Source organism: Vitis vinifera, chromosome 13 (assembly GCF_030704535.1).
Source record: "Vitis vinifera cultivar Pinot Noir 40024 chromosome 13, ASM3070453v1".
Taxonomy (NCBI): domain Eukaryota; kingdom Viridiplantae; phylum Streptophyta; class Magnoliopsida; order Vitales; family Vitaceae; genus Vitis; species Vitis vinifera.
Window position 1 is genome coordinate 29,471,361 of NC_081817.1, and position 27,857 is coordinate 29,499,217.

The window sequence follows — 27,857 nt, forward strand, 5'->3', positions numbered from 1 at the left end:
GGGTTGTAGACGATATATACTATATCGTCATAGAATTTAAATAAAATATGCATCAGATTTCAATATTTCAATCAAAATCCTAGTGAAGTATATGGAAAATTTTGCTCTTTGGAAGGGAGAAAATTTTGTATAGTAATATTTTTTGTAGTGTAATGTGTGGATCTTGAGTCAGATATGAATTCAAAAACTGGGAATAGAAGGGCATTTGCATTTTGACATTAGAAAGAGAACACGGTTTCCACAATGAAGTGATCATAGTTTGAACCTTTACACTGAAGGAGGTAGCTATGACAGTTTACATTTTTAGGATTATATGATCTGAGGAATGAGCAAGAGTTGTACAGGAAAGATTTGGAGAATTCGCGAGAAGGGGATGGATTTAGTCTTTGTTGTTGGAGGAGTTGTCCTTTCTCTGTCCACCAAGAATACGAGAAATCTGTAGACCTCTGCTGAATGCTTGGTTGAAGAGCATTCTTGTTTGGAATTCTGAAACAAATGGGAACCAAGCCAGGAAGGCAACTGGGATGAATAGAATCAAGCCCATGAATAGTTCATAACTACGAGCAAGTGTCCTGACTGATTTCCAAATTCCAGCTCTCACAACCAAAGGCTTGCAGGCCTGTGCGATCTATATAAACAACAAAGAGAAGTGACACAAACAGATTTCAGATAATGAAACTGAAGGAACAAGACTGGATTTTGTTTCACAACAACAATCACAGTGCAACCAGTATCACAAGGTAAAGAAATGAGACAAGAAAAGAAAAAGTAACAAACAAGATAGGGACTAGAGTTTATCACTGACCAGCAGCAATCCCCATCCAGTTGGCAAAATTGCAAGAAAGCACACCAAGATGTCGCCAAATGTCATATGGGGAACTACTATTAGAATGATCAAAACGGCAAAAAAGGTGAGGAAGATAAGACCCTTTATCAGTCGAAACACAAGCTGAAAATCTGCACTGAATCTTCGCCTTCCAACAGAGAGAGCCTGCAAAAATTTGACCAATCTTGTTAAAAACAAATGCAACACAGTTGGAAGAAGGCATGCGTATTATTTTCAAGTCAAAAGTGAAAGCCTCAAACAAAATTTTCCCTTTTGGAGTAGCCTTTAGCTAAATTTTAAACTCTCAAAACCTTGCTGAAGGTGGGATTAAATTGAACTGCCTAGAACTTTGCTGAAGGCAGGATTCAATCCAAAGTTTACAGCGCAACCCACCTGGTGATTTCACCAGCTTGACTTGCTGGTTTCACAAACATAGTTGATGTGCATCCAACTATAACGACTCTAGTGTTCAAGTTTAGTACAAGCCTCTGGCTTTAGACATTGTGCTGCAATCCAGTAGTTAAAGTTCTAATATGGAGGAAGCTAAATGGAACGATGGAGTTGGACACAATCTTTTAGAATAGCAATACATTGAAGCATACTTTTCATGTCTGAAGCCACTTCCATTATGCATGCCAGGGATACGGTTTTGGTTGCACCAAGAAGAACCATGAGGGAAACCTCCTTGTATTTAATTTTTGGACTAAAAGATCTGGCCTCTTACTATGTTATGAAGGGAGAAGTCCTATGTAACTACTTGAACCATGAAAACTTGGTGCTTTTTCAAGATATATGGTAGGAAAGGCATTCACCTTCATCACAAACAAAATTCCAAAGATCACCACCCATGAGATACCATAAACCTGTAAACCCATAGAAAAAGTGTTAAGTCCAATTTAGTATCCATTTCATAAACATGATAAATCTCACTGTCAACATTGAAGAAAATGCAGAAAGGCATTTACCAGAAAACTTTTGCTCTTGGTAATGCTCAAGTGATATACAAGCCCATACTGGTAGATGAAAAAGCGCAAGGCCAACAATATTTCGGCTATGATGCCACGTTTCCCAGAATGATGGAGATGCTCCTGTTCTTTTTCCCACCAGGATTCCCAACTCTTCTCTGCAGATACACCAATACCTCCGCGGTTGCTTATCCACTTATTCCAATCCGTCCAGTCATCAACAATCTTCTGCCACTCAAACCCTGATGGATTGAAGAGGAATGGAGCAAAAAGCCATGTACCCACCATGAGCCACATCGATATAGTGATCAAAATATATGCAACTGTGCCTTTGTATGAGCTACCAAAGATATGATATACAAGGAGCAGGATCATCAATTCCATTCCCTTAACAAAATGACTGCGTGAGTAGAGCCTATAGTTCTCAGCAAACCTGGCATGGAACACCACAAAGCCGCGACCCGTACCCCTGTATTCTGCACCCCCATGAAGCAATGTCCGTCCATAATAGTGGGTCTTTGTTCCAAGAGAAAAAGTGAAAAATACAGGGGCCAACTGTAGTTGCATTATTATGAAATCAGTTAACGCCTTACGAAAACCCTTTTCCAAACCAATTTCAACGATCATAGGTAAAGCCATTAGAAAACCAATTTGCACAAAAGACTGAGAAGCAAGAGCTACTTGAAGAGCCTTGTTGTCCCGAATAGCTGGCTTATTACTCAGCTCTTTTTCAAGACCACTCAGAACAAGATAAAGGCGGCCATAAAGAAACACATACACCGTGAGCACGGTTAGCTGTCAAACCAGAACCAGAGTGATTCAGATAATAATAAAAGATCATATAATCCACAGAGTAAGGAGAGAATGATTCATATGATACCAAGGTACTGAAGTAGAAACCAATAGTGGTGAAATAACATGACATCATCCGGAAGAAGTCAAATCGGTGTCCAAGCCTATAAATATCACGACTCAATGTCTGCTCGCCGTTTCCATTAGCAATCTTTGCCTCAAACATAGAAATCTGGTTAAGGCCCACATCTCTCCCTTTACCAACCTGTATGTATTCATGATGAGTAACACTGCCTTCACGTAGCGTAGAATTGATACCTGTAGACCACAGATAGACGAAAAAAGACAAATGAAGTTAAACATGCAGATCACAAGTTCTTTACTTCAACAAGAAAGAGTCAATGGTTATGGAAATGCCTGCAAATATGTCTTCGCTTAAATTGATGACCTTGGAAGCTTTGCTAACACCCCCTCTAGTCAGATGGAAAAGTCTATCAAACACATCTGGATGACCATAGTGGAAGCGAACCCTGAATGAGGGGAAACACAGAGATTATGAATATTAAATCCGATGAACATCAATATACACATCAGGTTAATATATATATATATATATATATATATATAACAAAATAATTATTCTCAAAAAGCAGAAAATTTGGGCTTTGAATCAATAAGAATAGTCCTTGAAACCTAAGAACCTTGTGAAAGAAATAACACAAATATCAACAAAGAGCACTTTCACCATATTTTAGTAATCTAAAAATCTCTTTCAAGTAAAGAATTGATGTTTAGATCCTCAAAAGCAGTGTATTAGCAGGGTCTCTCTGGTTTTTTAATGCTTCAAGTTTTCAAATAAAATGAAACAACAATATTTCAATGGGGCATCTAGTTGGCAGGCTTCATATACCATTCAGCAGGGACAATATGGTATCAATTTGTATTGGAGATATAATCCATTTCAGATGAAATGATACTGCTTTGGGCAAAAACTGAGATTGGCACCAATTCTATGTTTTGTCTCTGTGGAATAAGGAGAAAGGGGCTCACTGGGGGAGGAAAGGTGTTCCTCATATCATTTACACAATCTTGAATCTCGCCTTCTGGAATCCAATATGTCTCATATGTACCATTTTCAGATAGACCTCTTGACTCACAAATCTAGTGAGAACACGAAAAGAGTATGAGAGAAGAATTGTATCACTAGCTAAGTTAGCTTTCTCTAGAAATATCTACTATTGTGAGCTTCCTAGCCTTCAAATTCCTTGATCTGTCAAAAATATATGTTTTAGAGATTTTAATTAATGCACTTGTTAATCCAGTCCCAAGTTCAGGTAAGGACACCAAATAATGGCTTGACAGCAACCAATAAAATATACCCACATGAATATGGATTACGCATAAGCATGCTAACATCACACCTAAACCAGGTCTATATAAAATCTCACAAAGGTGGCATCACTGGGATCCTTTAGCACCAGAAATATGAAGCATTATTTTCATAAATCCTACCTCAAAGGGTTAGCCAATAATCTCTGACCAATAGTTACAAAACTATTCTCCTGGTTTGACATAAACCATGCAAGAGAAGAGACACTGCACAAATTAATGGAAGAATTGTCATGAACAACAGAATAGTTAGTTATATTGACTGCTGCTTTACTAGAAGAGCCACAACCAGGAATCCAATTCAGATTAACAACAGAAACTAAAGTACCTGCCAGTGAATATATGCTCCCTAAGTCCAAGTATCGTTGGATTTCGAACACCATCATGCTTCTTAAGAAATTCTTGCAGCAAGTTCCTCATTTTGAAGGCTTCTTCCATATAATTATCCTATCGAGTTGAACATTTAAAAGATCCATCTTTAGGCCAAGGGACCAAGTTTACCACAAATTCTAAGCATGCACATCCAAGATAATACCTGGTTCATATCTATTGTTTGCAGGCATTCACCACGTGTAAAAATAATGGCATGGTTTTGATTTTCTGGCTTTCCCTCACCCAAAATAGCAGGTCCTGGAAGTTTTATCCGATAAATATCCTGCAGAAGAAAATCCAAACATCAATTACAAAGCATTATAATATGACAATGATTTGTATACAAAAGCCTCCTGTATACAAAATCCTAAACACTTGATACCTTAACCAATGTTTTCCTCATTGCAACAGTTTGATATAGAGTTTAACTCATCCTTGGGAGGCTATCTTTTTCTAATATGTTCCTCAGCTATCTGTGAATCTAATAAATTAGCTTTATGATTAATAATTCCTCAGTTCTCTCTCTCTCTCTCTCTCTTTTTTTTTTTTCTTTTTCTGGTTAAGGTTTATACTTTCTGATTAGCATACTATTGCTACAGTAAAAACCCTTCTTTGCTTTCTTTTGTAATTTCAAATGAAATCTTAGTTTGATAACATTGTAGAGAACACTATTGCAGAGCATAGCTGATTCTATCAAGGAAAAGAATAGAATAAAAGAGGAGTGTCTACAAAATCAGCAGGAGTACAGTTGTTCTTGATTAAACATGGGATTCAAAAAATGCAATTCTATTAAATTAAATATGTAGTGAGAGTACTATTTCAACATAATGCTACTGGGAGAGGGCATGCATTAGTTCTAATAACCAATGTCTTAAATATATTGATATGTTAGCACCTCTATTGCCTATAAGTGTTGACATATATTTTTCAAAGTTCCAACAAAAATTCCTGGTTTTGCTACTAACTATTATGATTTTTCAAATTTCAACATCAATATGTCTGTATTTCCAGATTCTCATTGACTGCAAACATTGATATTTTACTTCTTGCTTGTAACTAAAGAATTTTCATATAAATGAAAGAACTTTTTGGTTTTGAAGTGTCCTCAAAGCAATCAATTGCCAATTACTGTTGAAGCCAGGCAACAAAGGCCTTCCCTGTGAAGCACTTCTCATCATAGAAACCAGTGTCATAGGCCTTAAATTCTAAACAATAAGAGCATCAATATCAAAACTTTTACCTGATCTAAATTTTGAACTGGGTCAGAAGAATCGATAGACTTTGGTAAAGCAGCTTTTGCAAGAGCTGAATAATAAACTTTCTCTTCTGTCTTTTTGGATTTATCTTTACTAGTTTTCTCAACCTCATCAACGTAGGCTACACGGAGAGATGGGTATCTGCCACAAGGAATTAAGGAAATGTAATGACCAGTGGCATGCCAATGCAATAAACAAATTAACAACAAATTAATTTGTGAGATTTACGTTGTCATGAGTCTCAGAATATCTTTGGCACGAGGATCACCAGCTCGTTTATCAATGCCATATTGCTGGCATGACACCACATATGTAAACTTCATATCAGCTACTGCTTGACATTGAGACCATAATGACCTTTCGCTCTTGGAGTGTTCCTCAGAATTTAATTCAGCAGCCTTATACCCTTTCTTTAGATCTTAAGAAAAATCAAAAATTAAAAATTGCCTAAGTATTGAACAGGTAATGAGGTAAGTACAATTACAACCAAGCTTTCTGTAAGTACCTTCAACTTGTGCCATATCAAGGAAAGTCTGAAGCTCCAGAGCTTTCCGATAATACATCATGCCTCGCACTTGTTTGTTGAAATCATAGAGAAAATAATCAAAATACAAAGAAAAATCATTATCATATTAACAAAACTGGTAAAATCTCAAAAAGTAAATCTTATACCAGTTCTAGTGAGTGTCTGTCCTCTGTATGATGCCCATAGACGAAGTTTTTCTTCCAAGTCTTCATGTCCTCTAAGATCTTCTTCACTGTTGCGATCGACTCGTTCAAGAAAGTTTTTCCATTCATCTGCATGACATAGGTCCGTATAATATAAATGGATCATTAATTGATAAAAGAGCAATACCAGTTCAATTTACACAAAACTGTATAGACACCTCTTGAGGGAGAAAAGGAGAACAACAAATTAACCTGGGAAGATTTTTTGCAAGTAAAAAATTATAGAAACACCATCTTCATTTGGCTCTTCCAGGCTTTTTAGGGAGAACAGCACCTCCTCTTTATAGTAAGGAGTTAAGACACTGCAACAAAAATATTGGTGTATCAGATGATATATGTTGCAAATAAGATATGTAGTAGAAAAGATATCAGCCCAAGTCAAAAGCAGAAGACACCTCCCTCCAAACTACATGCTACTAATAGATACTAAAAAATCCTGCTGCTGCAGACAAAATGATACTTTAGAACAACATTTTCTATTGTGCTTTTTGTTGACATTTTAGAACAACAATCTGAATTGACTTTGGCATTAGGACGGCCAAACTTTAAACCTTAATTTCATCAAGTATAGTTGCAAACTTGAAATAGATGAAGAATGATAGAAAAGTTGCAATATTTAAAGTGAAGAAAGTTTATCGAGTGTTACTGTAATATAGCATCATGAAATCCAAATTACAATATTTCCAGTAAGAAAGTTCAGAAAGAAGAAAGCTTACGAGAATGAAAGCATATTTCGAACTTTGGGTGCTGGAGGCATGTCCATAAACAACGAATTTGAGAAGAAAGAAATGCGTCTTTTAGCATCTATGTTGGATGGCACATCCATAGCAGACTCCTTGACAGTAAGCAATAGATTCAGCCTTCTTATCTGCCAACAAGAATGCTTCATATAGGACAGGAATTTTATACTGTAATATAGAAAACCATCACTTGTCTCAACAACAGGAAAGAGATGAAGGAGGAGGAGAATAAGAAGAAGATGTGGGAGAAAGGGAGAAAGAAAGCAGTCATGATAGACTAATGCACATTCATGAGTGGCTCTCCAAGTTTATAAACAGAAGATAAATATTCTGTTGCTCTCATCAGAATACCATCATAGTGTGTGCCAGTGAAATTTACCTTTTCTTTCCAAGCTTCTGAATCTGGTACTGGAAAATTAAGTTCACCAAAGAACTGATGTTGCTGATCAAGGGGCATCATGCCCTCATGCTTTCCATAAGATCCACCATGGGTTGAATCTAGCAAACTACATACATAAAATAGTGAACCCACTAATGGCCTCAACATTTGGACATACTAGAAGTTATAGCAGTATGGAAATGATTTACCTCGGAATTGGATCGTCCATTATGTCTCTTGTCACAACCTCTAGCATGTCAAGTAGGAGAATTACAACCTTATCTTTGTCCTCTTTGTTATTGTCTTTCTGTATTTGTTAGACTGATTCAGTCAGGACACACTATCACCCTTAGTTTAATAACAAAATATGGAAGCTTTTGTGAGCCATGTTAACTTACCAAAAATACAATAAGGTTAACAAATAGTTCATGGAGGTCAGGGAGAGCACCCATATTCAATTCCATCAAGTTGTCTTTGTTTATATGATCATCAACTTTGTTGAAAATATCATTTATAACCCTACACAGAGTAAACCATCATGTCAACAAGAAGATGCATCATGGAATGATCAAATTATATTTTAATAGGTAAGAGCACAAAAAGATAGTATATATAATGAATAAAGGGCGCCTAAAGGCCAACCCAAAGCATATAAGGAGTGTACAACAGGTGCCTAAAGGCAAGAGCAAAAAAGAAGAGGGGAAACCAAAAACTTATCCACCCTCATCTAGAACCTAACCAATCAAAAAAATGATTAAAGATAAAGAACCTTCATCTATAAACAACTTAGTCCAAGACTTGGTTAAATGTTGCAGATGGTAAATAAACTTACAGCATTTCACGTTCCCCTTGAACCAAAAAATTAATTATGTTCTTAAAGGAGGCATAGCACTCACGAACAGCACACTGCATGTACTCGTCTTGCTGCAATCTTTTCTTCAGCTCACTGACTTTTGACTCTTTCCCATTGATATCTTTAGCCATATCCACTGCAATGGGGATCTACATGGTAGATACAAGATAGATGCATATATAGGGGTTTCCCAAAGTCTAATAGAGGAAATTAACTCAGAAAAAACAGACCTTGCTAGCAAGTAAAAATGGAGGCCACTGGATAAGGTCCAAATCAGGGTCATCCCAATATGGGAGAAGCAATAGGCTCATTTCGCTGAAAATTAAAAGAAAGACAGCATTATAAAGCAGAAACTGCTCACTCCAAAAGAAAAATGGAAATTTCAAAAGTCAATAACATATGACCAGTTTGGAGTAAGGGAAACTGTTCGCTCCAAAAGAAAAATGGAAATTTCAAAAGTCAATAACAAATGACCAGTTTGGAGTAAGGGAAACACTTTACAATTTCAGCATCATCATTTTACCTATCATTTATCAGATCCTCTTCTCTGAAACTGCTGATTATTTTGTTCCATAACTGAGCAAACTTTGCTGCCGGGTTTGACTTATCTGATGGGATCTGCAATAACCAATCAACTCAACAAATCTCCAGGAAAGATCTTTTAATGAATCAATTTAAAAGAAACAGGTGCAAACACGCAGATCCTTATCGATTATTACAGATAATGATACACAACAGTCACTCAACCTCATCAAATTTGCGAGATAATGTGGCCAATAATCCCCTATTTTTAGTCTTCTCATTCTCTTCTACTGGAATCAAGCGGAAATTAAAAGCTCCTGGTAGTGACCGAAATCGAGACCTCAGCAATTCTAATGTTCGAATCTGAGAAAAAAAAAAATTAACAGTAAGTTAGGTGTTTCAAGAACCAGTAATTAAGGATCAACACAAGCCAACTTTTCTGAAATGAACCCACAATGTTTTTGTTAATCTATGCATCAGGTTTATTTGAAATGCTAATCAAACCACTCTCGGGAAAAAAAGATTCAATGAGGTTTGAACATATTGGACTAAATTATTCATGCTATGGAGCTCAAGTGGGTGCAAATATTCAAGCTATTCATGTCTATATATGCCATGCATGCATCTGTGTTTATGCCCATGAAAACATCTATGCTTCCTGGTGGCAAATTGCAATTAAAATTGGTACTTAATTATCATGTTTTATAAAAGTTTGAACCTCATTGAATTGATGCCAAAACAAAAATATACTGAAAAATCAACCGGAAGCCATTATTATAGACACACTCCTGAAAAAGGCTCAACACATAGATAAATGCTTTTACATAAATGATATTTTATACAGATAGATAGATAAATAAATGTACACATACATATACATATTACATATATACATATAAGCAAATTGAGCCAGTATATGCATATACATCTAATGCAGATTTCCACATTCTTTTACATAATCACATTTTAAATGTAAGCATGATGGCATTAGTGTTATTGCTGCAGTGGAACCCTCTAGATGTGCCATAACTCGTGAAACATTTAACTCTTCCTAAGTCTCCTGGAGATGGGAATGAAGCCTCCTTTGATGTACCTACTTTAATGGTCCAGGTACACCCAAACCGATCTTCAATACAATCATGGAATCAGAACTAGAACCTTATCCATTTGAGGCCTTTGACTTTGCAACCTAGTTTGAAAGCTAACCAAAATCATAGAATGCCTCTTAGGTTTGTTTAGTTACCACATAAATACAGTAGGGCGTTTGAAAATGAGGGGCGGTTGGTTCAAGGGTTTAAATTCTCTTTCATTTGTAATTTTCAGGCGTAGTGCAAGTTGTATATAATTCCTAGTCCTCTTTCCAGACTTTGTGGACTGGTTGGGTTTGGGTTAAGGAAGTTGTCTTTTGTGGTCCCTCTTTGTTTTTGTGGCGCCTTTAGGCATTTTCTTTGTATACTTCTTGTGTACTTTGGAACACCATTTTTGGTGTTTCTCTTTTATAAATTGCTTCTTTTTACCCATCAAAAAGAAGGTACCACATAATGCTCACACTTCAATTTGCTTCAATTGTTAAAACTTTTAAGTTTCCATGCAGGCTTCTTAACCTTATCTTGTTCTCCTTTTTGATTACTTGCAGTTGCAGTTACAGCTGTAGGTAACTGTCATTACCCACATGTGTCTGTCCCAAGGTACATCTCAACTTTCATCACAATGATTAGAGTATAATTATATACTCTTTTAAGGTGGTTGAAAAGGTGGTCTCCAAGGCTCAAGGGGCGTTTGTGGAAGGTAGACAAATCCTAGATGTAGTGTTGACAGCTAATGAAGCCATTGATTCGGTCCTTAAGAATAATGAGAGTGGCATTTTGTGCAAACTGGATATAAAGAAGGCGTATGATAAAGTGGACAGGACTTTTATTCTCACAATTATGCAGAAAATGGGTTTTAGGGATAAATGGATCAGGTGGATTAAGTGGTGCATATCCACTACAAGTTTCTCCGTGTTGGTCAATGGAACCCCTATGGGCTTCTTCCAAAGCTCCAGGGGTTTGAGACAGGGCGATCCCCTTTCCCCTTATCTCTTTGTGATAGCTATGGAGGTCTTTAGTGCTTTTCTCAAAAGGGCTGTAGAGGGAGGTTTCTTATCCGGTTGTAGAGTGAAGGGTAGGAGTGAAGAAGGGGTCCTAATTTCCCACTTGTTGTTTGCTGATAATACACTGGTGTTTTGTAAACCTTCACAAGATCAATTAACTTATCTCAGTTGGTTACTTATGTGGTTTGAGGCTGTTTCGGGATTGAGAATAAATTTGGAAAAAAGTGAACTCATTCCAATAAGGAGGGTAGAGAATATGGATGATCTTGCTTGGGAATTTGGTTGTAGACTAGGTAGTCTTCCAACCACCTATTTAGGGATGCCCTTGGGTGCTCCTTTTAAGTCAGTTACAGTTTGGGATGGTGTGGAAGAGCGCTTCCGAAGAAGGTTAGCCATGTGGAAGAGACAATATTTATCCAAGGGAGGGAGGGTGGCTCTTATTCGAAGCACGTTATCGAATTTACCCATCTATCTCATGTCATTATTGTGCTTACCAAGCTCAGTCAGACAAAGATTAGAGAAAATCCAAAGGGACTTCCTTTGGGGTGGGGGCAATTTGGAGCGAAAGCCTCATTTAGTAAGATGGGAGTTGGTGTGTTTAAGTAAGAAGAAAAGAGGTTTGGGGGTCAAATGTCTTTCCATTCTCAATAAGGCTCTCCTTGCTAAATGGAATTGGCGTTTCGCAAATGAGATAAAAGGCTTTGTGGAATCAAATGATTAGAGGGAAGTATGGAGAAGATAGAGGGGGTTGGTGCTCTCGGGAAGTGAGAGAGGCTCATGGTATGGGGTTGTGGAAAGGAATAAGAATGGATTGGGAGTTGGTGAGTGGTAGGATGGTTTTCATTGTTGGTAACGGCCAACGGGAAGAGGGTGAGATTTTGGAGGGATAGATGGTGCGGGGATTCTCCTTTGTGTATGTCTTTTCCTTCTTTTTTTGCTTTGACTGTTGAGAAGGAAGCGTGGGTGGCAGATATTTGGGACCCTTTGGCTGAGGGGGGTTGGGGGGTTTGGAACCCCTGTTTTTTAATAACTTTCAATGATTGGGAGGTAGAGGAGGCGGAAAGATTTTTGGAGAGACTACATGGTAAGAGAGTTATTGAGGATGTGGAGGATATGGTGTCCTGGACTGAAACTAAGAGTGGTAAATTCTCGGTCAAGTCCCTCTATGTTGCCCTTGAAGCGGGTTGTTCATCTCTGTTTCCTTCAAGCTATATTTGGAATGTGAATGTACAACCCAAGATTAGTTTCTTTGCATGGGAGGCTACGTGGGGCAAAGCTTTAACCTTGGATATGGTCCAGAAAAAAGGACGGGCATTGGCAAATAGATGCTTTATGTGTCTTGAGAAAGAGGAGACCATAAACCATCTTCTCCTTCATTGGTCAAGAACAAAGGTGTTATGGGATCTACTTTTTACTTTATTTGGGGTGTCTTAGGTATTGCCTTCTTCAGTTAGAGAGACCCTTCTATGCTGGAATGGTTTTTTCGTGGGCAAAAAACGCAAAAAGGCGTGGAGAGCTGCTCCTCTTCACATTTTCTGGACGGTTTGGAAGGCGAGGAATAAATTGGCATTCAAGGATGATATGTTGTCAATTCAACGACTGAAACACTCTTTTATCCTTTCTTTTTGGTCCGAGACTAAGTTGTTCGTAGATGATTGCCCTCTAACTATAGCTAATTTTATTGATTGGTTGGGCTCTAAGTAGGATTGTGTTGTTGGGCTATCTTTGTTTTTTGGCCTTGTTGGAGGCGGGTGTATAGGTATTGTATACCTTGAGTCGCTTTTTTAGCGTCTCTTTTATATATGAAATCTTATTTACTTATCAAAAAAAAATATTATATACTCTTTTAAGAGGTAGAGGACCATTCCAGCAATAATCTCTGATACGATCTTGTGAGTCCAAAATTATAGTTGTGCTACCTGCTTATTCCTAGTCCTGAAGAAAGGTAATGCAGAGGATATTTGAGATTCTTGACCCATTAGCTTACTGGAGTGTCTCTCTAAGTTGTTGCAAATAGATTGAAAAGAATGGTGGCCAAAGTGGTCAATGAAATTTAGAATGCCTCTGTTGAAGGGAGTTAATCTTTCTCTCTTTCTTTTTTTTTCTTTTTCTTTTTTTTTTAATTCTTATTTTTATTTCTGACTTTCAAATGATTAGGGTAACTCAGGATCAGTGAATCTTCTGTCAAAGCCCCCCTCATGAAATCCAATTAAATCCTTGTCTGCTCTATCCTTAAAAGGATCAAATTCAATAATGAACCCAATAAGGCTAGGTTGTGCTAACACAAGGTTATAGAGTCAACTATCAGAGCCCCACTAACACAAGGTAGGAGAGTCAATTATCAGAATCCCACTCAGCACATCCACAACGGGGCAAAGATGAGATGGTATAAACAAACTTAAAGGAAGAAGTGACAAATGAATTCAAACCACAGTGGGAAGGTTTATACCAGCATGAATTATTTATCATATGGAAGCACAATATGTGCTTGCACAGAGGGAAAGGGCAGAAGACAACCACAATCAATAGGAGATATAGAGGGAAGGAAGTTCCACTAACCTCTCCAAGACGCCGAAATGCACCATATAAGCCTCCAAATATTGTGGAGAAGATTGCATACCAAATCTGAGTGTCCATAAAATAGACCTGAAAAAAATCAATGGCATTGCAATTTAAGATGAAAATGATAGGATGCAATTAAAGTGCATATCAAAAAAAAAAAAAAAAAAAAAAAATTGGATAGGATGGATCCAGCACAGGGACAAAAGAGAACATACAAGAACAACTGGAGCCCATAGTGAAGCCACAACACCAACATTTTTCTTGGCTGCAAACAGAAAATAGCAGCATTACATACCTCTTGTATAATTTTATTTCTCCAAAAAAAACAAAAAAAAAAAGAAAAGAAAGAAAATAATTGTTCAGATCATTTTACTCATGTCACTACCTTGAGGGAAGAACTCATGCCATTGGTACTTCGTAATGTGAACATCCATGATGGCTTTTGTTGGACCCACAAGAGGCTTTATCTGCAATAAAGAACAAAAACAGATGGCAGTCTCAGGGTGGATTCAAGGAACATATATCAACCCCAACACTCTAAGATTACCTCTTATTTCCTTTTCTTTCTAAACAAAGGAAGAAAAAAAATTTAAAAGCATTTCATGAATAGATTTCTTTAAAAGCATTCCCATATCCCCACAAGATTGGTCATTTGAACCAGAAATAAGATCAAGATAACGGCATATATTCACCGCATTGATGGTAGCTATTCTATGGAACACAAGATTTTAAGGATCAAAAAGAAAAATACCTCTACAAAGTAACTGAATGCTAACTTTGACATCATCAATAGAACCCAAAACATGGTGTACCTAAAAATGGAAATAGTTCAAAATGTTTCAGCAAGAAATCAAGACATGCAAACCCCCCGCCTCCTCAAACAAAGAATCAAAGTCTGTTCTCTTACTTGAAGAGAGAAAGTGTACTCTCATGCATTCCCCTCCCAACATAGAGCCGAGGCTGCAAGATATCACGTAATATAATGGATATTGTGACAGAAGAAAAACTAACCAAATAATTATATCAACAGTTAAGTTAATTTATCTACAGGCATGTACAAAGTTCTAGTTTAGGAACCAAAAAACATATTAACAAGAAAAAAATAATAATTCACACATATGCCTATCAGTTTATGCATACCTGAGACCACCACATCATGAGCATCACAATCTTATAGTCTGATCTCTCAAGATACCGGCGAATGAATGGGAACAGAAATAACAATGCAGAGAGCATGTTTGGGGATAAGTAAATGAAGACGAACAAAATGAACAGAGAAGAAGAAGTTGGACTATTGCCAAACCACTTCCTGATGGTCTGTGCAAACCCAGGAGGATTCTTCCAGCTATAAGCATAAGTTACTGGTAAAATTATCACCCACGCTGCTGCAGAAACAACCTTCAACAAATATCTTAGCTTGACATAGAATGGCATGCTCTTCCTTGCTTTCCAGCTCAGAATTACATCAAGAATAGCTGGGGAAAAAAAACAACAAAAATGTAAAATCAAATTGCAGCTTTTGTTAAGTAAATGCTTGTTATATTGATGACTCAATGAGGAGAACAAACTCATAATAAAGTTAAAATAAAATGCCAGAACAAATCACTAGGAAATCAAAACATTTTGTTCAAAGATAAAGGGAACCCGGAAACGTATCATGAAGACTAACAAGATGACCTAAAAAATTAGACACAGAAAAGTTTAAGAAAAGTGATGGTTCACATATAGTTTTAACCAGGGCTTATAAGAAGGCAGAACTAGTTTGATAACTAAATTTCGGGAAAATTATTGATGTGGCTTATCAGTGTTGCCTATTACAATAGGCTTATTTTTCTTTTTCCTTTTTTTTTTTACTTTATTAAAAATCAGGATGAAGTAAATAAAGAAATGAGACATCCGTATCCTTCACTAAAGTGAAGCCACAGCAAAAATGCTGAGCACTTATATGCCTAAAAGGCATGGATTAGGATTAGGAAAAAAGATAGAAAGCCCCAGATTGCTTTCCCCATAAACATGAAACAGATGGATGGATCCACCAAAAAAATAGGATATAGTGACTACAAACACAAGATGATCACTGTAATTTATATTTATCACAAATTACAAATTAAAGATAAGGACTGCCTCATAATCCGTTACAGTCCTCTCCTCTCATTGAAATATCAAGACATTTTGCCTTTTATCCAGCTCATTGTCAATTAGTTGACAGCTTGAGTGCAATATGAATCAAGAAAATGCAAAGTCCATAGATCAGATGCTTGGTATCTGGTAAACTGAAATTAGGATTATGATAATACCTTAAAGAAAGCAATTAAATAGGTAGAGAACAACATAGAGACATCAATTATTGTTATCTACCTTGAGTAAGCTTTAATATTGCAGCAGTTATGAAGATGCTCATCACTTTTTTGAAAACTTCACCATCAAGTATGGAACTTAGTTTCCCCGATCCATTCCAAGAGATTATGATCATTGCCTAGTTCGACAACCAACATGGCATCGTAACATTAACCACAAAGGACAGGAAACAAGGAAATCAGAAACACAAATGAAAAGGGGATTACCTGTAAACTTAAAATGTAAAAGCTCCACATTCTATAAAAACTTCTAAATATATGGCAAAAAGAGCGTATCTCAACAAAATTTATTTTTCCCATCCATCTTCTAGCAGCTGGTTTTTTCTCCTGAATATCATGAAAATCCGTTATATAAGAAAAACAGTTTTCTAATCAAAGTCAGGCTGAGAAATAATTGGAGTTATGTTTGAAGAGTATTAAATAAGAAAGTATGTTTTGATTGGAAAATTTTAGTTGAAATAAATCCTGATTTACTAGCTCTCAACAATGACAAGGATTAATCCTTTTAAAGACAGTGAAAAGATGATACAATTATGCAACAAACACTCAAAGTCTCTAGAAACAAATATCAGAATCCAAAATGGTGTGCATCCTGCTATGTTGGTCTAAGTTTACAAAAAGTTGATTTTGCAATTGTTATTCTGGTCTACATTGTGGGCCCATAATCAAATAACATAAACTTTTAGAAAACTTTGTAACTTAACATGGTATCAGTGCTCTAGAAAATTAGACATCTCAGGTTCAAGTATGCAAGTGAGGGAGGATATTCGTCTAACTTAACAAAATTAAAGGTATATTTGCAGTAGCCAGTTTAGTGCTGCAATTGGTTTAGAATGAGCTTCTTCATGATATGTGGGACAAGTAGAGCTTTTATTATAGTTTTTGTCTTAGATTGTTAAGCTGGCAGCCCTGTATTCCTGTTCCACATTTGTTTTAATGAATCAGATTATACTATGATGTGTTTTGGTGTTCAGAATAAATATGGTTGAAGAATGCTTCATAGTTCCGTTAATGATATGATTTATTTGCCACGAGAAATAATTCACCTTCATTGTTTTTCCACCCAATACTTTATATTCTGAGTTTTTCCATTTTCTTGTCAGTTACTAGTATCACAAAATCTTAAACTCAGTTCCTTTTTTTTCACATGGAAAATAATTCGATTCACTCACAACTCATGAGGACTGTGGTTCATATTGACTTTCTAACTCTCTTCAAAGATTCACCACTCACATAATTGTAATTCTAATAGTATTAGTAGTTATTGTCAGTTAATAAGGCCAAGCATTTATGAACTCATGTGACTACCATGCCGCTAAGCAGTTTAATGAATATGTGCCATTGCCCATGAATTTCTTTACTGATGATAGCTTAGTCAATAATATTGGACACTATTTGGCCTGTCATAATATGACTGCAGCTATTGTGGTAGACAGACATTTCAACAAGGTGAAGCTTAAGGCTACTAGTGACAAACTTGTTGACAACCTTTCATAAATAACTAGGCAAGTTAGGTTCAGAAGAGAGATGCCTTAACTTGAAGTGTAGTGTTGGTATGACTTGCTATCATATTGAGACAGTATGTCACCAATGAGTGATGTGGGTAATAGCTCCATCACTTCTTGCCATCTGAAGTAATGTTTATAAACTTGAAATCTGGAATTACAACTTACATAAGAGGAGTTGAATGAACTTAATTATTCATAATAGTCCTAAGGAAGTTACTGATAAACAAGACTATTCATGTTTCTTATACAATTACACTCTAGCAGATTGTTCTCCTGGGCAAGGATTAATTCAGTGGCTCCAGTGGAGATGCCTGATATGATGATTATAGCCTCTCATGGCTAGTGTAGGTGATTTATGGTTATCCTAGTAAAACTTGGTTATTCAGTAGGAAAGGATTGCAAGAATCTTCTACAGCAACTATTTAATGGTTAAGACTACAGTGGGTAGTTTCCAATTTATCTGGGTGTCAGTCCCTAAGTCCTTAAAGTGTTATTTTGAGATACTGAATGATTATTTGCTCAGGTAGGAGGAGGAAAGGAAAAATTATGTGCCAAATTTTACCCCATCCCCTGTTTGGCAACCTTAAGCTTAATTCTGATGGTCCTTTGTGAGGTAACCTTACGTTGGTTAAGAACCAGAGAGAACCATAGAAGACTAGAAGAGATGATCTGGATTTTCTATAAGCTAACATGCTCTGATTTTGATGCACAATCTAATGCTCGTACATAGGCTTGAGAGAGGCATTCTATAGGGATTATGAATCTTCTCATTAAAGGAAATTCAAATGCAGTCATGTCATCAGCAAGATCTAAGAGATGAAAGCTACTGCAGGTGATCATTGGATGAAAGATGTGAACGCAAGGTGCCTGGTGTCGTATGCACAGTTATATGAAAGTTTCTACGGTCTTGTGTGAGGTTGAATGTACATGTATTCCTTGCATTTTAAGACCAGCTTCAAGCTAGGCAACTGCTCATAGAAGATTTTGAAGCTTGTCAAGTCTTGAAAACCTTCAAGGAGTATTCTTTCATTGAGTTTGTCAATCCCAAGTTTCTAAGTGTTCTAGTTTTGGTTGCTGTTTGGCTGGACAAAACCTGTTTGAATTGGGCCAAAAGTTTTTTGTAGGCATTTGTTAAGCTCCACTAGTAGGTATATAGGCCAGCATGTATGGCATGAGACTTAAGATTAATTTAAACAGGCCTTGTGGGTAGACCTGAATGTGTCCTGACAATGGATTTAATGTACAACAATGTACACATTAGTAGTGTACTTTATTAAGGCAATAATAGATGGGTCTAGGAATGGAGAAGGTTCAAGGCAAAACCACTACAAAATTCGTGCACTATTGGCAGCCATCTTGTTAATTGAATTGCTCTCTTATTTGCGCAGATTGTGCTAACTGGTTGTTAATTGTTAATAGTTCAGTCAGCCAACTAGGCAACTGATAAGCTTTCCAACAGGAGCATCAAGTCTTTGGTTGAGTTTATGGGCAATTCTTATACCGCTTGAGTTGGAGCTCGTTGTTGTGTGGATCATCATTTCATGCGGTAGCTCTTGCAATGTACTTGTTTCTCTTCCTTAGGTTCCTTTTGAAGAAGTCCTCATTCTTTAGCTGCATTTTTATATAATGCTGCTTCTATTTCTTGTGGAAGAAAAGTATAAAAGAAAAAAATGAAAAAAAAAAAAAGCAACCTTTTGAAACAAAAGCCACATTACTCTCTAAAGATGGAATAAATCAAGAAGTTTAACCCTCTTTTGTGATAGTGTGTGCTCTGCATGCAAAGAGAATATGTAACTTGCTAAAGAGAATGAATAATATTCCAAGAATTTTTCATTTAGGAAATCAATATTCAAATGTTAAAATGAGAAAAATAAACAGAAAAAATATCAAACAAACAATGCAGGCCAAAATTTATGCATACCTCATCTTCGCTAGAGTTAAACTGTTTTGGAGGCAGACGAAAGAAATCAGCATCAGCACGCATTGGCCAACCCAGCCGAAAACAGTCCATCGACCTACAATTTTGCGCTGGTGAATCAATATGAAAATTAAAACAAAATAGAGCAACACAGTGTAAAAAAAAAAAAAAAAATGGAGAGGATAATACCAAAAGTATTCATTCAAATCATCATAGTTCCTCCATTGGGAATGCTTTGATTTTCCACCTTTGCTCCTTTCAGCTTCCTGCAAACCTCAAATGACCAAATAACATATATATGGAGCAATTAAAAGTAAAAAATAAATAAATAAGAGCTTTTATGGACTCAAGGACAGAAGCAGAAGCAGACCTTCGCAATCGTTTCATAGATTGGAGTTACTACTTTCTTTAAGAAAGCTTCCTCTTCTCCTCCATATGTTGGCTTTACATTTTCACCAGTCATGGGACTGACACTACCAGACAGTGACCCGTATACTTCAAATGCCATCTATATAAATTAGGAAACAACAACAGTATAATTGAGAATTCCAAGAAAAGAAAAAGAAGAAAGATCCAAGAATTTTCTATAAATGAAGAAACCTCAAAATAATAATAATAGTAGTGGTGGTGGTGGTAATTCTTTTTTTCATTGATCTTTCCTCCAAAGTCTCTCTAGATCTCTCCCTCTAATAAAACTTTTTGAATATATATATATATATATATATATATATATATATATATATATATATTGAGGGTGAGTTTTTGGAGGGATAGATGGTGTGGGGATGCCCCTCTGAGCGAGTCATTTCCTTCCCTCTATGCCTTATCGATTGAAAAGGAAGCTTGGGTGGCGGATGTTTGGGATCCCTTGGTACAAGGGGGTAGGGGGGGTTGGAACCCTTGTTTTTCAAGAGCCCTAAACGACTGGGAGGTGGAGGAGGCGGAATTATTTTTGGGGTGTCTTCACGGGAAGAGAGTCCTTGGAGACGTAGATGATAAGGCTGTTTGGACTGAAACAAAGAGCGGCATTTTCTCGGCTAAGTCTCTATACCTTGCCCTAGAAGCGGACTGCCCTAGTTCTTTCCCATCTAGCTGTATTTGGAAGGTGTGGGTACAACCCAAAATCAGCTTTTTTGCATGGGAGGCCGCATGGGGTAAGGCGCTTACCCTAGATCTTGTTCAGAGAAGAGGATGGTCATTGGCAAATAGATGTTACATGTGTATTGAAAAGGAGGAGACCATAGATCATCTGCTTCTCCATTGCTCAAAAACAAGGGTCTTATGGGAGTTGCTTTTTTCTTTGTTTGGGGTGTCTTGGGTGTTGTCGTGTTCAGTTAGAGAGACTTTGCTTAGTTGGCAGACTTCTTCTGTGGGAAAGAAACACAGGAAAGTGTGGAAAGCGGCTCCCCTGCATATTTTTTGGACGGTTTGGAAGGCGAGAAATCGATTAGCCTTCAAGGATGATGAAATATCAATACAGAGATTGAAATATTCCTTTTTATGCTCGCTTTGGTATGAGGCAAAGTTGTTTATAGTAGAATGCCCTCAAACTTTGGTGAATTTTATAGATTGGTTGGGATCATTGTAAGGTTTTGGGCCTTTTGGTTGGTGGGTCTCTTATTTGTCTTTGGCCTCTTTTGGTGGTGGGTGTATAGGTTTGTATACCTTACATAGGTTGTATACCTTGAGTCGCTCTTTTGGCGTCTCTTTATAAATGAATTTTCTTTACTTATCAAAAAAAAAAAAAAATATATATATATATATATATATATATATATATATATATATATATTGACAATAGTAGCGGTAGTAGACTAGTAGTATTTCTCTTTTTCATTGATCTTTTCCATTTTCACTTCCAATAATGTCAATAAAAGTCCTAAAGCAAAAAAAAAAATGCTTTGTTTTCTTCCACCTTCATTTCTCTCTCTTTCCAAAATGTGATCTTGGTCTTTGGATAGGAGAGGCTTTTTCACTTCCAGATCTTTTCCTAGTTCCTTTTCAAGAATGCACCCATGTTTCAAACCAAGGCAAACTAGTCTAGAAAGCCAAAATCCCTTCCAAATTCAAAGCTTTTGCAGCAGGAATTAGAGGGACGGTTAATACCAATAATGTGTTTCAGATCAGAAGCCTTATAAAGCCCTTGAGATAACAGATGCATTATTCATTAGCTAGTGGGCAATCAACCAATGATTTATTCATTCACTGTTATGCTTTGGAATAGGCGTTTTCCATGGTCACACCATTAGTGTGTATGTGTGTGTAAACATGTGCTTAGGATTATACCACTCCAATGATTATAAAATGCTGGTTACAACTTTTAGAGAAACAAAATAAATATAAGGATAAAAAAATCCCATAGGAGATGAGATAATAAAATTTGTGTCATATGCAAGGAAAAAACTAAAATGAAATGCGTACGTGATGGTATATATAGCAAAGGCATTCGGGCATGAATCTTAAATTTGCAGCTTCCCCCCATATTAGAAGATATAAACCCATGTATAACAATTTCCTCTGCTGCACATCCTGCTGAATAGTTGGCAACCTGCCATTTAAAAACAAACATGAAAAATATACAAAAGAAAACTCAAATAAAAATGAGATTAATTAAATTAGCCAGAAGAAAAGTACAAAATTATAAATTTATTAAAGAATGTTGTTCCATGTTGCCAATTAAAAAAAAGAAAGCAGTAGCAAGGCCCTCGTAGTAGCCAAAAATGAATGAGTAGAATAAAAAGATTTGAATAGAAGACTCACCAGAGACTACTCTTGCGACCTAAATAATTGCACCATTTTTTGTAGTTTTTGAAAAGTTTCTTCATCACTTCTGTCACTGCACGGTCATCCAACTAAACATAAATAGTGCACAGTTATTTTATTAAGTCAATAGATAGTATTTTTCATAAATTTAGATCACAAGGCAGAGTAATCTGTGAAGTTAAAACCTTTGGTTGCTGATCAGGCTTTGGAAATTGTCTTATGTGCCCATTTGCTAGCAACAGAATCAAGTGCTCCCTTTGATTTGCCACATTATCTTTCTGCACATTAACAAGGGGATCATGAATCATGAGAAACTAATTGAGTGATAACAAAAAAGTTAGCTAGTCACCTGGAACCCAAACATAGCCTGAAGCCAGTCTAGAATGTCTTCGTCAGCTTTCCTCTTGTAACCCTTGGGCCATGGTAAACCCCTGGTGTTACGAAGTGCAGCAACAGAAACTTTAATCTACAAAGAGCATAAGCCTCTCAAACTTGATAAAATCAAGAAAGAAGGAAATCAAGTATAAACGTATGACAGATAAATTAGGGAATCAACCTCAGGGAATCTCATAATAGCCTGATTTGCACTATCGGGATCAAGAGGAAGAATATTATAGGGTGCATATAGCTCCGTCTTTTCCTTGACCTCAGTGTGAGCTTGCAAAATCTATGTACAAAAGAAAAAAAATTCATCATATCATTATTCACATAAGATAGCTGCCATCAGCATTAGAAAGTTCTTAGACGAAGCGGACTGCTCTCAGCATGAAAAAGCATTGAGATAACTGTTCATTCAAATAATGGACATCATTCAAAATTCACTGGTGAAAAGCAATCAGTTTCACCTCATCAGCAACTTCAACAGATTCTGTCAGATTGACAGCTTTCAGGACCTCAAAGAGAACAGCAGCTGTTTGATACGCTTTTGTAAGCTGAGCTCTGAATTAGGAAAAATGCCGTCAAACAAAACAGTTTCTAGCAAATCATCAGAAAAATGTATCAAATCTCAAGACAACATACCGATCAGCTTTATCAGCAGCCTTCTGCAAAGCTTGAATATATTTTTTGTAGTAATGTTGATAAAAACTTTGCATTTCACGAGCATCACTTTTCGCCCTTCCTGCAAGTGTAATTTCATTTTCCTGGGAAGAATAGAAAGGATGAACTATCTTATATCACACTTCCAAACATGGACCCTCATAACTATAGAGACAACTTCTTTCCTTCTATCTTTGCTTCTAATATGAACTATTAATGTCAACCAGAAGAAAAGGGAAGCATAAGCCTTGTATATCCAGAGTAAACAGGATCAACCTCAGAAATGGAACTAGCAGAATCAACTACAAAATAGGTCATGTACAAAATCCAAGAAAAACTCATTACTCCAACCAGTTGATACCAAACCCCAAAAAAACAAAGAATGTAAAAATAAGGATTTGAACATAAGGATTGAAGCTTGATTCCTTTAGCTGCTTGTAGCATTCTTTCTTCATGCACCAAAAGAGAGAATAGGGACCACCAGTCACCCAACTGATTTTCTCCATTTTACCATAAACCATTCATGACAAACCAAAAACTCTCAATCTGACCTCAGCATCAACCACTGCACCTCAGAGATATTTAGGAAAAGAGATGCAACTCCTATGAGATATCTCATTGGTATAAAAGGTGACTTGCTATCTCTCCATCTTTCTTATGCACACACAGCATCAACTGGGAAGAATTCTGCCTCTCTAACTCAACTTCTCTGTAGTAAGGCTCATCCTTTGAACCCCAAATCATAGAACTATGTACAATAACAACAACAAAAAAAAAAAAAAGCAACTACCACAATAGGAAACTGGAAAATATTATTATCTATGAGAAGAAAATACAAAGAAGGATGAGACATCTACAAAAAGATCAGCAAAAACAAAATAAAGTGTGCAAGTAAAAAAGGCAACTCCCAGAAACAAGTGACCAAACTCCAAAATCCCAAACAAAACCTAACAACACTTAAGGGGGAGGAATCCTCTACAAACTGCCAGATAAATCAGTTCTCCTCTCTGAAAGCCTATAGCTTTAAAGGAGAGGACCATCCCAACCTTCTAGAAAGATAAAACAATTTGTGGAATACAGCAATAAATTCTCCACAGCCATCTCCTACCTGGAAACATCCATGAAAGTATTATCATCAAGACTCCTCTCCACCAAGAGATCACTAACAACTAATGAGGATGCCAGAATCAAGCTTTCTAGTAAAGTTAGCATCTCAACCTTAAAAGCTAAAACACTGCCATATTAGATGCACTCCATATAGAGCAAAGAGTGAAGTAGAACTTTTAGGTGTTTCCATTGTCACAGCCCAGGCACAACGACACAATTATCAGAGTTGTGTTCTACCATTGAGCTAATAGCCCATTGTGCAGTGCAGGCCTCCCACTGAGGGACCGCTATGCCAAAAGCGAGAGAAACCCCATCCCTCTTTCCTTTTCTTGCCCCCATGTTGCCACTCAGGAGGGAGATGGGAAACTCCAGAGTATACATTTTCACAGGTCAAAGGAAGAAATTTTATTTGTTGGTGAGAATCACGGCCCAGCAGCTCATGGCATTTTGAGCTGGATATAAACTCAATGAATTTAGGAAATTTTATGAAGGCAAAGGGAGCACTAAACACTATACTACACCAGGTAAGCTATAACAAAATGGTATAGCAGAAAGAATGATCATGAGCTAGAGATATGATGATATGTGTAGGCTTGCCAAAATCATTATTGTCTAAGGCTGTTAATATGGCATGCTATGATGTCAATAGTTCACCATCTTTGATTACCAACACAAAGATCTCTAGAGAGATTTGTGACAGAAAAACTGGTTAACTACTCCAGTTTGAGAAGATTTTCTTGCCAGGTCCATGTTTGTGTGCAGGGGTCATAGCAGTTAATGATGGAACCAAACTCCAAATAATGCATTTTTATGGGATATGAAGAAAAGTTATGAAAGGGTATAAATTTTGGGATCTAATTGCACAGAAAATTTTGATAAATAATGATGTTGTTTTCAAAAAAGACAATAAGTTCAATTTAAACACAGATGCGGTTTATAAACAAGTGGAGGCTCAGAGACAACATCTGTTGCTCAACTCCCTTTCTCTTCTTCTTCTACTTTCTTTTTTGCAACCCCAAATATTCAACTTCCATAAGGAGACTACTCAAACAAGTCTCTTTCTTCTCTTCTTTCTTTGATTCCCAAATTATCCTCTAGAAAGGCATAAATAGTTTAGGCCATAAAAGAAACAGAAAGGGAAAAACAAAAACTTACAATAGAAAAAGGCTTTCTGAAAGGGTATGTTAGCACAATGAACTTATTTTTCCTTTAAAAAAACACCTAACCATGACATTTTATCAGAAAAAATAGAAAATATCAATGTTGCATTTAAAAGAAATAATCATATCAAAGCCAAAGGACCAAATGATTGATGCCACCTATCATAGAAATGAAGAGGTATAGAAACTTCTGAAAAGGCTGGAACAAAAGTTCTTACTGAAACAAGGGTATTAAAACTATTGTCAATAACAAATTGATTACACAAAAAGAAACAACTGTTTTTGCTTACTAATTTTTCTTTATGATTTATTGATCTAATAATTGGACGTTTCTCACTTCACAAGTGAGGACATTTCCCTACTCAACATGAATGCCTTAAATAATAATTATACTTAAATTTTGGCCTTAAAACCACAAGAATAATAGTTTTGTTCATCTAAACTGCTCATTCTTATGTTACGAGATTATGAGTATCTTAACAACAGTGCTTACCCTCTCTAAGCGTTGAAGAAGTGCAGTTTTAAATTGTCGAACACCACGTCCACTTGATGTGGGATCTAATCTGTGAGCTTTCTCAAATGCATAGAATCGACCTAATTTGAGCACCAATGTAGATAAGCATTAGAGTCCATATTTAAATCAGCTCATTTAACAACCAATTTGCATCTATTTTGAAATATAATTGAATCACTGACAACAGAGTATGTTATAAGAGATGCCAAGATCAAAAGAAAGAAGGAACAAGTAAAAATGGAAAAGTAAAGCCAACAAAAAAAAAAATGTACAGAACCTATAAGTGCACTTAAACTTGATTAAGATTGATATAAAATAAAACGGAACTAAGTACAAACTGGTTTGAGGATAAATAATTTGAAGGGATAAAAACAAACAAAGGAACAAATGGGCATTGTCACTTCTATGTTTTATGCACCATCAAATAACCAATGATTCATATAGCATTATATATTGAAAATAAAGCCAAACATTCACATGTTTAAGTAATAACATCTTCTGGGGATTAAAATTTGTGCATTCATTAAAATTTACTCGGAGGAAATATTGCTTATGTCATTCATAAGCAGTATGTGTTTCATATGTTGATCTGAGTGAGAGCTGCTGCATACAATTTTTTACTGATCTGAAAACACCTAGAAATTCAACCATTTAATTTCATATAATCTTTTTACATTGAAGATTTAATTTGACCCCACTACTCCAAGTAAATTACCTGAGCATACTGTCAAAATTCAAGGAATGACTGGCAGGAAGTGACACAAACAAGAAGATGAGCAACTTTTGAGATGAGAAAGAGGGAGACTACAATGCGTCTGAAAAAAAAGGAGGGAAAAAGGTAGAATTAGGATTTGTGGATTGAGTAAGGATACAAAGAATACGGTTTCAAATAGGTTATGGCTGGAATTAAGGGGAAAGCTTGAAGTAGACCGTAAGGGAAATTTAGAAGTTTCAACTATAGGGCAAAAAAGACAGCTCTTATCTGGCTTATGATCAAACTACGATGGTGATTAAAAAGAAAAAAAAAATGGGATAGGGAAGAAATGAGTATGTGTAGAAGTTGCAGAAAGCACTGCAGAAAACAAAACAGAAGCTTCCAAAATATAAAATCACAACAAAGAAGTTTAATTCTAAAAGATAATACAAAAATTAAGCATGTAGAATCAGGAAAGAAACAACAAATCATCAATTGCTGGATGAGATGGAACTTACAAAGATAAGCAACCCTTGGATTGCTGGATTCAACTTCGTTGGCAACACGAAGAATCGGAGCAATCTCGACTAATGATGATGGCACAACCTCACTATCCATCATCGCCTCCCCTAAATTTCCTGCAGTCTGAGTCCGCATAATCCGCCTCGGCGGTTGCTGCTCAGACCCTCTTCTGTACGCCATCTCTTCTCCCCCAACCAAATACCCACTTCAAGTTCCCTCTTTACCTGCATCCCCAAAATCCACCACACATAAATAAGGCAAAAGCCCGTTTGGTTGCTCAGAAAATTGAAGAAAACACAACATTTCGATATTGAATATTCCTATCTCACTAACGAAAAAATCAAAGGAATCCAAATACCCAAAGCGAATCAAGCAAACAGAAAAATGAAACTCAGATTCAAACTAAAACAGAATCCAAACATTCCAATCACCTACTGTTTGGTTGCTAAGGGGAAAAAAAAAAAAAAAACAAAAGACAAGAAGGCTTCAAATAGTTATGTGATTTGTGCTGTACTTGTATCTACAAATGGCGAAATCAAGAACCTACACTGGGTCATGGCCATGAGAAGAAAAATAAGAGGAAAACAGAGCAGGGAAGAGAAATGAAGAAGAAGATATGAAAGAGAAGTAGTGTTACCAGAAGACATAAAAAGAGAAAAACCCAAAAATCCCAAAACCCAAGAGCTCCAGATTACTACGAAACAGCTGAAATCATCAGAAAAAACAGAGAAGAAAACGCCATGAAAGACAAGGAGAGATTGCAGAGAGCAGTGAGTGAGTAAGTCAATGAAGATGAAGT

The 27,857-nt window shown here is 36.5% G+C and overlaps 1 protein-coding gene across 3 annotated transcripts; it reads right to left on the bottom strand.

The window, feature by feature from the left end:
* Positions 1–188: 188 nt before the first annotated feature.
* On the bottom strand, positions 189–27,857 carry LOC100256340 (callose synthase 1). 3 transcript variants are annotated; one of them, XM_002271612.5, is made up of 43 exons: positions 27,696–27,857; positions 27,055–27,282; positions 25,822–25,922; positions 23,044–23,165; positions 22,869–22,962; positions 22,580–22,690; positions 22,373–22,489; positions 22,209–22,301; positions 22,021–22,112; positions 21,682–21,808; positions 19,631–19,768; positions 19,450–19,526; positions 19,264–19,357; positions 16,042–16,161; positions 15,836–15,953; positions 14,618–14,952; positions 14,385–14,437; positions 14,229–14,289; positions 13,863–13,944; positions 13,693–13,742; positions 13,475–13,561; positions 9,049–9,186; positions 8,825–8,919; positions 8,532–8,616; positions 8,281–8,450; positions 7,847–7,967; positions 7,658–7,755; positions 7,449–7,575; positions 7,046–7,197; positions 6,522–6,631; positions 6,273–6,398; positions 6,106–6,174; positions 5,829–6,018; positions 5,585–5,741; positions 4,508–4,627; positions 4,301–4,419; positions 4,096–4,179; positions 3,001–3,113; positions 2,672–2,901; positions 1,792–2,586; positions 1,639–1,689; positions 806–991; positions 189–628 (listed from the first exon to the last, which is right to left on the bottom strand). In XM_002271612.5, the coding sequence occupies exons 2-43, from the start codon at positions 27,236–27,238 to the stop codon at positions 380–382; spliced, it is 5,841 nt and encodes a 1,946-aa protein (XP_002271648.2). In that variant the 5' UTR covers positions 27,239–27,282; positions 27,696–27,857; the 3' UTR covers positions 189–379. The 3 variants fall into 3 exon arrangements, with proteins under 3 accessions (XP_002271648.2, XP_010659550.1, XP_010659551.1); XM_010661248.3 differs by lacking the exon at positions 27,696–27,857 and adding an exon at positions 27,606–27,669; XM_010661249.3 differs by lacking the exons at positions 22,373–22,489; positions 22,580–22,690; positions 22,869–22,962; ... (2 more) ...; positions 27,055–27,282; positions 27,696–27,857 and having other exon boundaries at positions 22,021–22,096; positions 22,209–22,304.